The sequence below is a fragment of the Benincasa hispida genome, chromosome 12, assembly GCF_027475165.1.
Source record: "Benincasa hispida cultivar pf3 chromosome 12, pf3_genome.v1.1, whole genome shotgun sequence".
In the NCBI taxonomy this organism is placed as follows: domain Eukaryota; kingdom Viridiplantae; phylum Streptophyta; class Magnoliopsida; order Cucurbitales; family Cucurbitaceae; genus Benincasa; species Benincasa hispida.
Window position 1 is genome coordinate 5,548,921 of NC_143489.1, and position 12,048 is coordinate 5,560,968.

Here is a 12,048-nt window from a genome sequence, read left to right on the forward strand (position 1 = left end):
TAGTAAAAGAATTGGAGTATCTAATCCTATTCTATAAGGTGGTTTTATGACAATTTGAACTAATCCTATATGAAGAAATTTATATTTTTCTTGGTGTTGAATAATTGATTGTATTGAAAATAAACAAAGAGTTGATGAGAGTTTATTGATTGGAACTAATTGTTGTGTGGTTTTGATTCTATAATCTTGAAAAAAAATCAAATTTTCCTACTTGATAGATTGTTTTAATATCTACTCTTGGTATATTATAATTATGGAGTTTTTTTTCTCTATTTTTGCTAGGGTTGAGAATAATTTGAATAATCTTCCATTAAATTTGATATTAGTTAATATTAAGAACTCCATTCTTATCTCAACTTTATCCATTCTCAAAAAAAAAAAAAAAAAAAAAAATATATAGTTTTATAATTAAAAAATATAATTTTGGGACAGGGTCGAGGATCGGGGTGGGGATCCCCTCCCCGTTCCCACCATGTTCTCCATTAGGGATCCAAAAAGAGTCCTTGATTTGACCCCTATCTTCGATCAAATTGAAAATTTTTCGATCCGATCAGATCGAGGTTTCATGGGACTTTTTTTCTTTTTTTGTAATTCATACCTTTAGTCAATCAATTTGTATTTTTTATTACAATATAAAAATGGGGCCACTTTTCAAATTGCGAGGCCTAAAAACGACTCTATCGGGTGAACGCCCGAGTGGGTATAGAACTGTTATACACCGGGAATCCAGTAGTTGTAAAATGCAATGGCGCTATGATTCCTAACGACTCGCCTCTAGAAAAACCACTTTTCTACTTCCTTCTTCTTCTTTCCCTCTGTAGATTTCGAACAATCAACATATAATCAGCGGCATTTTGATGGCGTCTACGCCCGGTGAACTGCCGTCACATGACCTTAACAACTTCGGCCAACTCCAACCCTCCGGTCCTTCAACTCCTTCTGTAAGTGTAATCATGGCGGAATCTTCACACCCTTTCTTTCTCTTCTTCTAATTCATTTATCTAATTGTTGAAACCTTTCTTTCGTTTTCTTGATCTTTAGTGTTTTCCTCCATTTGTCATCACTGTTTATTTTGTTTCTATGAATGGCAATTTGCTCGACTTGTTCTTGAGTTGAGGTAAGGTGTGAATACTGATGGAAGTCCTTCTTTGCTCTGTATTTTAGCCTTTGAATGGAGCAGCCTGCAACCAATTTAAGTTGCCTCTTCCTTTGAATATACTTAGATTCATTGGACCAGAATGAAAAGTCACGTTGCAATGAAATATCCTTAAACTGGAGTGATACGAATCTCTTCTTTACTGCAAATAGTTATGCTGTCTTCTTGGTTTCTCTGATTTCTTGAGTGGTTTACAGTTTGCTTCCAAGGCTTTCAACTTAAAAGTCCTGACCAAATACTTGATATAAAGTTTGAATATGTTAATACAATACTCCATTGAGACACTTGAGTATTTTGCCTTTGTCTTTCTGCCTTAAATGGAAACATATAGATAATGCAGAAGGGTTGACAACTCTAAGAAACATTAGTGAGAACTGAGAAGCTGTTATTGAAGAGATTCTAAGAGCATCTCAACTAAAGCTACCAGACGTTGTATCCCTTTAGAATATAAGACGGGTAGCAAATAGTTTCTACATTGAAGCCAGATCAAATCAAATTCTCCTTGTAATTGTGTGTACAAACTTGTGCTTGCTTTGGATTTATCGCCCATCTTTGAATTGATCTCAAACGCTCCAGGGGTCACCATCCCTTGTTAATTTTCCATGGATTGAGTGAACATGTGAATGGAAGAGCTGTCTGGATCAACAAAATTTTTTTCATTAAAAGCTTAAACTGCACTATAGTGCAACGTAGTTTTACTAGTGTAGTTGCTAGCTGCAAGAGGTAAAGCAGAACAAGAAAATGAATTAACTATTTTCCAATGTAATGAATTAGTTGATGATGGAATTACTCTGCTAAGTTGGTTTTACTTTTATGTAGAAGATGATACCTGCAATGTGCAACCTATCATCCAACCCACAGTAGGACCCTTCCCCCACCATATCAGGGTATGCAAGAAAAGTTGTTTCTTCATTACTCTACTGATAAATAAACTCGTTGTTTAAAGCATTTTTTAGAAGAAAAAAGATTTTGCTTAACTTAGAAGGGTAATGACATGATATTTTTACTAATATGCAACGTCCTCTTTTTGTCATTTGTCTAAGAGGCCACAAAAGGAAAGCAAAAGCTTCAAAATTCAAGTAGAATGGAGCCGACGGGTTTATTCAAATCCTCCATGAGATTTTTCTCCGATCAAGAACTTTGCTATGCCGATATCCTCACTCCTCAAGAGGTATTATATTTGCTTCATCATCCTCTTCTCTAATTTCTGATGCATGTTCCTTTATCTCTCAAGCATTAATTTTGAACAGGTCGTGGCCAGAATTCAAATAGCTGTCCTCAATTTCCTCAGAATTCTCACCTCCTCCACTCCAGCCATCTCAAATCTTCCTTTGGCGAGCTTCCTAACTAAGAAATGAAATGATATACAATATATGAACTTCAAATTCTAGATACACTTCTAAGATGGTATTAGTGTTACCGATTGGACAGATAGATCGAAGATCGAGCAATAGCCGAGTGAATCAAGGAATTTTGACGGATGATTTATGGATTTTCCTTTCACATTCCTTTTGTACGAGGTCATTGATGAGATCCAATGCTGCTAAGGCCTTTGTTAGAGGTATTGTAAATGGAGCCTAATCTTCGACAGTCAGATTTTTCGAATAATTAATTTCTTAGTCTATGTTTTTATCCTCTTTCGATTTTTCCCTATTTTGTGATGTAGTGTGGAAGCTGATGGAGATGTGCTCTCAGATTCTGATTCAGGACAAGCGAGTGACGCAGAGGGAGCTCTTCTACAAGCTGCTCTGTGATTCACCTGCTTATTTTCCGACTCAGTTGCATGTCAATAGGACAATTCAAGGTGATTTTGTTCGACGAAGAAAGATTTCCTAGTGTAGAACATAAAACTTTATTTAAGCATAGTGATCAAAGTGGAGTAGTGTTTTATTGCAGATGTTGTAGCCTTACTTCAATGTAGCCGTTGCAGCCTTGGAATTATGGCATCTAGCAGGGGACTTGTTGCTGGCCGTCTACTGTTGCAGGCACATTGCGCTGTCTTTCTTATCAGTTTGGTTATTTACGTTGCGCATCACATATATAGTCATGAAGTGATAATCGGCTTGTATTGAGCCCTATCGATCTACTTTCGCATGACAATTACATCGTGAAATCCTTGAAATCAGGCTATTGATTTGATTATACGTTGTTTCTTGGTTTCTGGCCTGAACATGCATTTTTAAGGTAACTTCTACTGAACCAAATTCTTGGACGTTATGGTCTTCCTGAACAATTTCAATTCCTGTAGGAGCCAGAGCAAGAAGTTGTGGACTGCACTGCCTGTGGGTCTTCTGGATATGCCATTTCAGGTGACTTGGATTTGCTGCAGAAGTTGACTCTGAAGACTGACGCTCGGTACATAATTGTAATTGAAAAGGTATTTTTTTCTTAAGTTATGACCTGCTCCTTACTTATACTTTTGTGAAAACAATATTTTGAAAAATGTAGTCTACCATAATTTGTGTACATATGTCAAATATTATTCGCTATACAGCATGCGATATTCCAACGGCTGGCAGAGGATCGCATTTTCAATCACATTCCCAGTATTCTTATCACAGCCAAAGGATATCCAGACTTAGCCACAAGGTAAGTATGTTCAACAGTTCTTGAAATTACTGTTCCTTGTTGCCTTCTTGGCAGTCATGACTCATAACTTAAACATACGAACTGCCTTCTCAGGTTTTTTCTTCACAGAATTAGCAAAACGTTTCCTCATCTGCCAATATTCGGCCTTGTCGATTGGTATGATCCTCTCTTACATCAACTCGACAAACTGTAGAATTGTCTTTTCACTTTCATGCTTCTGGGTTCTAAAGGAACCCTGCGGGATTGGCTATATTATGCACCTTCAAATACGGAAGTATAGGGATGGGCTTGGAGGCATACAGATATGGTGTGTCTCATTCATTCTTTTGTTTGATCCATTTCTAATTACAGACCATAAAACTGAAGAATCTCTTTACATTACCAGCTTGCAATGTTAAATGGTTGGGAGTACGAGGAGACGATTTACAACTGATACCACAAGAATCTTTGGTTCCACTCAAGCCACGGGACCTACAAATTGCCAAAAGCTTGATGTCCTCAAAAATATTACAGGTATCGTGCAATATTCTACACTTTTTGATGCTTTGGTATTTTAGACTATCAAAATCCTAAGAATATATCAAACCAACAGGAGAAGTATCGACAAGAACTAACCTTAATGGTTGAGATAGGGCAAAAGGCCGAACTTGAAGCTTTGTACCACAATGGATTTGATTATTTGGAGAAGTACATAGTCAAAAAGATTATTCAATTTAGTTACATCTGACATTCAACCTAGAGAAGTAGGGACAACTGCCTAGAGTGAATAAAGGGCTGTTTGCTAAAAAACCATACTTTCTGTTTCAAGCAAGCAGATGCATCTTTCTTAGAAGAATAGTTGGCATTGGCACAAACTGAAGAGGCACGTTCATCAATCAAAGGTTTCAGCTGCTTCAGCTTTAAAGATTCCCCAGGTACCTATGCAATAACAAGATCACTAGTGCCTTTAGAGAAACATATAAACAAGACCCAACAATTGGTAACATTCTTGGCCAAGAATCATTTGAACTTCACGTTCTGCTACCCGTCGGATTTTACTGTTACTGTGCTGGAGTCGTCATACTGTGGTGCTTCATTGTCACTTTCATCAAAGTCAATCTTTTTTCCCTTGAAAGTAGCAGCCAACTATTTTGTTTGGTCTAGTCTTAATATCCAGTCCTTGCTTTCCAGTTGTGGATTTATCCTGTAAAGTTCCAAAGTAAAAAAATTATTTGGTACCATCTCTGAAAGAAATGCATGATCCATGAACAGAAAGACTTGTTTCTCCATTGAACTTCAATATTATTCACTGAATTCTTATATTCCACTATATCTCCCAAACAATTCTGTAACTCAGCCAAACAACCCAAACATTTTAGTTGGGATGACCAACTTTTTTGGAATAAACATTTTCCTACCTAATTCAACATCTTATAATTTATTTCATCAATTAATTATATGATTAAAAAGTAAAATCCAAGTAAGATATTTTTCACTGTCAAGTGTCAAATATTATTATTTTCCAATTCAATTTCTTTCTCCATTATTTTTTTTTTTGTACAATTATAATTGAATAAGATTTAACATCATGGTAGAAGTGTCAAACAAGTATCTCAATTGAGGCGTTCTCCCTTGTTAGATTTCACACCTCTGCTTTTTGTAAATGTCCTTTAGGTTTCATTTGCAGCTTGATTGAATCCCCTTAATATATTAGTTTGGCTCCCTTCAATTCTTTCATTTATTTTCAAGGTAATCTAGGTTTCTCATTTAAGTCAATGTATCCAACACATGCCAATATGTTATCATCATTTACCAACACTAAGCACTAACCTATTTAAAATGCCTATATAGTTCACCTTAATATTTACTTTGATTATTTAGTTAGTAAGAAATATTGGATTAAATAGATGATTTTTTTAACAATGTTTTACGAGCATTTATAAGCTCTTCAATGTAATGACAAATATAAAAATTCTTCCATTTGATCGAGTAGAAAAAACTTGAATTAAGGAAACAAAAAAGAAATCGAGAAGAAGGGACAAACCAGCAATGTCTTGTTTATTTTTAACTTTAACATGGCATTTGATCCCTGGCTTGTCGTTGCCAAACTCTTCTCCTTCTTCTCATCCCCAAAAAACCAGAAATTCAAAACACAATTAATTTAACATTGTACAATAACGAAGAATCCATGTGAAAGAGAAGGAAGGAAATAAAGAAGCAACCATCTGCTTCATGAGGCGAAAAGCTGCGGATTGTCTAGCCACGTTGATGTAGTAGAGAGGAACTGCAGAAGCAGCCATGGCTTGTCCGTGAAGAAGATTCACGACCAACTCTATGAGACTGTTTGGAGCAATGAGTTGAGCTCTAAAGTCTAAAGTTAATATGTTTATGTTTGAGGTATAAAACTATTTAGTTTGAATTAGGAAGTTGGAGTTTACCGTTCAATTACTAATTCAGTGATATCTATTGTAATATAAAAAAATGTGATTTTTCGGTGGTTATTTATGTTTGCTTAACTTTTTGTTTAATCCTTCAATTGCACATATATTTTTCCAAATTTTTAACGTTCAATTGAGATGTCAACTTAAAATATTCACATATATTTTATAATTTTATACATGTAACTATTATACTTGAGGTAGATAAAATACTCTTGTTTCTTATAAACAACCAAAATACAATGTACTTTCATATTAGTGGAATGTATGTGTAATATGTACGGACATTAATGGTTTAGGGCTTGTGATGGCATCTTTGTCAAATTGTAGGTTAAAGTTTATTATGCATGCATGTTGGTATTGAGAATACAATCAAAGTTCTACATTGGCTAGATAAAGGAATCACCATGAGTATACAAGAGAGAACAACTATCACCAATAGTATGTGACCTTTGGGGTGAAACAGAAAAAAGTAAAGTCATGAGCATTTATGCTTGCATTAGACTAATAGTCTATGTATTTTCAATAAACTTTTTGTTATCGATTAGGATTTTTATTATAAAATTTGAAAATATATTCACATATTATATTTCTTTGCATGAAAATTATTATTATTGTCATCATTATGTAAACAATTTTAGTAAGAATTAACTTTGGGGAAATAAATCTAAGATTTATTAAAAATATAATAACTAAAATTAGATAATTGAAAATACATGGATTAAAACTGAACAAACACATTCACCTATTGAAGAAAATGGGGGATAGGAATATTAGGTTAAATTGCATATTTAGTTTATGAACTTTTAATATTTATGTCTATTTTGTCTCTAAACTTTCAAAACTATTTATCTTTTGTAATAATTTGAATTTTCAAATTGTTCCATTTCACAGATCTACTAGAAATAAATTTGAAAGTTTAGGATTTCATTAAACATGAAATTCAAATTTATATCTAATAGATTAACTAATTCGAAAAATAATTATTTTGTGAGGGATTTATTAGATTCACAATTGAAAGTTTAAGGATTTATTAGACACTTTCGAAAGGTCGAGACCAAATGCAAACCTCAAAATCATTTATTAAACTTGTAATTTAAGTAAAAGATTAGTTCTTTACCACCAAGAAAATGATGATTTATATTACTTAACTAAATCATTGATTAGAACACTTTATATGTTAAATATTGTTGGTCTATGTGATTCGAACTATTTTCACGTACATATGTAGTCATTTTGTAGGAATCGAAAAATTTAAATAAATCAAAGAAATTAATGACATATATTAAAAAATGCATACATTATTAACAACCAAGCCGCTAATAAAGTCTATTGGTGTTAAATATTTGAAAGAATAATGTTGAGACACTATTTGAAGATCCTCAAGTTGTATTCAAATAAAAAATTGTGTAGAGGCAACATCTCAACACTATTTCAGATTGTGGAAATGATACAATTTGAAGTATTCTTGCATATATAGCCAAATTTATGAGTAGCCAAATTTCTTATTTTAGGGGAGTAATATAGTCATTCTCTCATTTATAAATTCCCATGTTATTGAAATTAGATAGAAATATTGATAGTTAATTAGCAATCTTAGGGGAAGTTGAGAGTTAGAATTAGTAGGACTTATTCTCGTAATAAATTGAAAAAAATATATATTTCTTTAGAACCTTTATCATGTAGATTTTCCCTCATTAATTTTATTTGATGATTTATAACCGTTGGATTCTCCTCTCTTGATTCGATTTTCTAAATAAAATTGAGCGACCGTATTTTATAGTACTAAGATGAACTAAAAACTAAAGATAGAGAATGCCACTAGTAATAACTAGAAACTCAAGATTAGAACATGACTCCTACAATTGCAATAAGCTAGGCAGTATTCTCAACAATCATATAAATTGATTTAAAACTTGTAAATTGTTGAAAAAAGAAAATAAATTGAAACATTTAAAATAATAAAATCTAAACTGAAGCTAGGGGTGTTCATGAGTTGAGTTGTATTAGGTTGAAAGACTTTTTAGACCCAATCCAATTATTCGAGTTGTAAATTTTTTTAACCCAAATAACCCTTATTAAAAAATGAATCCAACCCAACCCAACCCAACCATGAAATATTTGGGTTGGGTTAGTTCGGGTTAATCGAGTCATTTATTTAAAATATTGTTCTAAAAAGAAGCAAATGTAAATATGTAAAGATCTAATTTAATTATTTTCATATATTGAATTAAGATTAACGACTCAATTTCAATTTATATAGTGAAAATTTTCTTTCTATAATATAAAGAAACTACTTTTAAGAGTTGTTGAAAAATAAATTATTAAAAAAATATTAAAATTAAATAAAATTAAAATTAATATACGTATAAATAATTGTGTTAGAAGTAATAAAAAGAATATATTTTAAAGTTAATAATAAATTCGGGTTGGTTCGGATTAGTTTGAGTTATATTAGGTGAACCCATGAACCAACCCAACCCATAAAATTTTCATTTATTTGAATCCAACTCAATTCAAATGAGTTGATAATCCAACCCAAACCACGCGGATTGGGTTGGGTTGATTGGTTTTTTCCAGATCATCGAATTTTTTGAACACCCCTAATTAAAGCTAAACTCAAATTGTAGAGATCAAATTAAAACTAAGCTAAATCAGTAGAAACTAAATTGAAATTTATAAAATTATAGGGACCAAATTAAAATTATGCCAACGGTATAAGGAAACTATAATTTAGCATAAAATGACTATTAATACTAATTCACTAAACAATAGTAAAAATAAGGGGAAAAAAGCAACATTAACATTCAATAAAGGAAAATTAAAAGGAAAAACAAAACTTTTACTGCTGTTTTGCTAACCATAAATTATTTTTATTATTATTTTAATTACGTTTGTTTTTCCTATACTTTTTTTTACCGGTGTTTTTATTTCCTAACTAAACACTTAAGGTTACGTTTAGATAGTTGAAAGGTAATCTATCAATGATAATATGAAAAGTGGGCTTTAGTTGATTATTTTTATTGTAATTTACTTGCTTTCCGTAATCATAATGAGATATGGAGCCCGCCTTGAATTTGTTACATTTATTGCTATCATTACCATTACCTGATTGCTATTGTTACCGTTAGGGTCAAACAGTAACAATAATGATAAAAAATGCGATAAATTCATAATTCTAGGTAAATGCGATGAAAAACGATCAAATTATGTTTGTGATTACGGCCTATATTACGATTCATCCATCAATGAAATCTCATTTTAATTACACCAGTTTTCATTAAGTTTGGTAAATGTGGCCCTAAATTCTTTTTTAAATTCTAAAAATAACAATACTACAAAAATTGGATTACTTGACGTTTTTCCAATTTAAGTAGAGAGTATATTTGATGCTAATAAAAGCGGCGTCTATTCGACTGTCAAGTATAATGACATAACTTGACACTATAAAAGCGTCAAGAGAAATAATTCTTCACAATTTCCGTGTCAAGAAATATAATACACTTGACACTAATGACATGGTGTATTAATTCTTAACACTTATTATTGTGATTACTCTTGACATTTTTTATTTGTCAAATATATTTTTATCTTAACACGAAATAATGGTCAAGTAATCTAGTTCTGGACACATTTCCAATGTCATCTATGTTTTTTTTTTCAAATTAAACATTCAAATTTAATTTCCATTTCTCATTTCCTGCATTACATTTGTTCCAATAAGACAATTCCATCAACTAAACAGTTGCACATATATTTCAGGTCTACATATCAGCCCAATACATCCAACATAACAATTGAGAATACTAAAATAAACAATTCTATTCTTCTATTACTCATGTCTACATGAGCGGTTCCAAAATTTACAAGACGAATCGTACAACAGTACGATAATTCCAAAAATTTACATTACTCTATCAACCCGCCCCAATATATGATAATTCCACAATTGGAAGACCAATATATATGTGCTATGTATTCCAAAAATCACAAGACTAAAATTTTATCCTCCACCACACATTTCTTTGGAGTATATAACCTATAATGGCTGAACAAAACATTTACATAAAATTTTTTTTTGGGCATTTCCATGTAGCCACATACACAATTTATAGGAAATTCATCAGATATAGCGATCTAAATATTCACCCCATTCCACGTGTACTTCATCCAATTCAAGTTGCAAGTATAAGCTCCTTGTATCAATCTATAGAACATAGAAAGTGAGATATACATATTTATTTACTATTTACACTATCTATAATGTTACAATATATATAAGGATATTTGTAATACGTAGTAGAATAAGAGCAAAAATCTAAAAATATATATCTTTAAAATATTTACAAATATAGATGAGTTGACTAGTCAATTTTTGAATTTTTTTTAATTTTCAATTTCGCCCTCTCTTGTTTTATCTTGTTGTACACATTTTTTTAGTCTTTTTATTTTCTCTCTTCTTCGATTTTTGCTTCTTCCTTCCCATTTTTCACTTTTTCATTTTATTTTCTTTTTCAGTTTTTGCTTCTTCTTCTTCTTCTTCTTTTTTTTTTTTTTAATTTTATTCTTTCCTTTATCCGATTTTTGCTTATTTCTTTTATTTTTATTTTCTTTTATTTCCTTCTTTTTCTTTTTCCTTACTTTTTCTTTTCTTTCATTTCTTTCTTTTTTCCTTTCTTTTCCTTTCTTTTTTTTATTTTAATTTCCTTTTCTTTCTCTAGTTCTTGCTTATTCTTTTTTTTTTTTAATTTTTAATTTTCTTTTTTCAGTTCTTGCTTATTCTTTTTTTCCTTCTCTTTCTCTGATTTTTGCTTCTTTCCTTATCTCTTTTCATTATTTTATTTTCTTTTCTTTCTCCGATTTTTTTTGCTTCTTCCCTTTTTTTTTTTTTTTTTTTTTTTTAGTTTTTCTTTCATTTGTCTGGTTTTTTGCTTCTTTTTTTTTCTATTTAATTTTCTTTCCTTTTTTCAGTTTATGCTTCTTCTCTTTCTCTTATTTTTAAAATTTTTCTTTCCTTTATTTGAATTTTTTCTTCTTCTCTCTCTCTTTTTTTTTTCACAAGAATTATAAAGCTGAGTTCCGTACGCAGGACTTGAAAGTACTCGATTCATAAGTGACTTAATACCAACAAGTCAATTATCAAGTTTGATTATTATAACAAATAATAAATATAAATAACAAATGAAAGTCTATCAGTGATAGCCACTAATATTTTCTATCATTGATAGCTTAATCTTTGATTATATTTTCGTAGTTAATAGCTACTTATAGAAATCTATCATTGATAGCCAACTTAGTGAATTTAATTAATAAAGTTGAATCTCGAACTAAAATGTAAGTGGAATGCCTAGAAGTTATCACTAATAGCATGTTTATCAGTGGTAGAAGCTATCATCGAAAAAAAAAAGGACTTATAAATGTTTGGAAAGGACAAGAAATGGGCAAAAAAGTGTTTAGTGGCTATGATTGATAGAAGCTACTACTGATAACATGTTACCAGTAATAGAAGCTAATACTAATAACGTGTTATCGATGATAGAAGCTACTCGATAGCATGTTATCGGTGATAGAGAACTATCACTGATAACATGATATCAGTGAGATCAATGATAGCATTTTATTAGTGATGTTATCAGTGAAAGAAGCTATCACTGATAACTACATATGAGGAATGTTAGTGATATCGGTGATAAAACTTAGGTGATATCAATATATCGAGTTTCTTTTAAAGGTGATAACCAATTATAGAAGTCTATCATTGATAGCCTTTAGTGTTAATATTTCAAGGTTGATTCTAATTGATGAAATTCTATTAGTGATAACGACTAATAGCTGCTATAAGTGATAACCATGATAAAAGATTATTAGTGATAACTACTATGGTAA

The 12,048-nt window shown here is 31.3% G+C and overlaps 1 protein-coding gene across 8 annotated transcripts; it reads left to right on the plus strand.

Annotated features, from left to right (window-relative positions):
* The first annotated feature begins 655 nt into the window (after positions 1-655).
* SPO11-2 (sporulation 11-2) lies at positions 656-5,051 on the plus strand. 8 transcript variants are annotated; one of them, XM_039050544.2, is made up of 13 exons: positions 656-941; positions 1,976-2,043; positions 2,200-2,327; positions 2,407-2,490; positions 2,588-2,717; positions 2,823-2,960; positions 3,053-3,141; positions 3,405-3,533; positions 3,651-3,745; positions 3,839-3,901; positions 3,976-4,052; positions 4,131-4,258; positions 4,338-5,051. In XM_039050544.2, the coding sequence occupies exons 3-13, from the start codon at positions 2,241-2,243 to the stop codon at positions 4,470-4,472; spliced, it is 1,155 nt and encodes a 384-aa protein (XP_038906472.1). In that variant the 5' UTR covers positions 656-941; positions 1,976-2,043; positions 2,200-2,240; the 3' UTR covers positions 4,473-5,051. The 8 variants fall into 8 exon arrangements, with proteins under 8 accessions (XP_038906472.1, XP_090164637.1, XP_038906476.1 ...); XM_039050548.2 differs by having other exon boundaries at positions 702-941; positions 1,979-2,043; XM_090308507.1 differs by lacking the exon at positions 656-941 and adding an exon at positions 1,548-1,666.
* Positions 5,052-12,048: the final 6,997 nt, after the last annotated feature.

Excerpts from the sequence above, each read along its gene's own strand:
- SPO11-2 (XM_039050544.2), top strand. The coding sequence starts at position 2,241 with ATGGAGCCGACGGGTTTATTCAAATCCTCCATGAGATTTTTCTCCGAT. Across the intron at positions 3,902-3,975 it reads ATATTCGGCCTTGTCGATTG|GAACCCTGCGGGATTGGCTA; the intron begins GTATGATCCTCT and ends TGGGTTCTAAAG. Across the intron at positions 4,259-4,337 it reads TGTCCTCAAAAATATTACAG|GAGAAGTATCGACAAGAACT; the intron begins GTATCGTGCAAT and ends TCAAACCAACAG.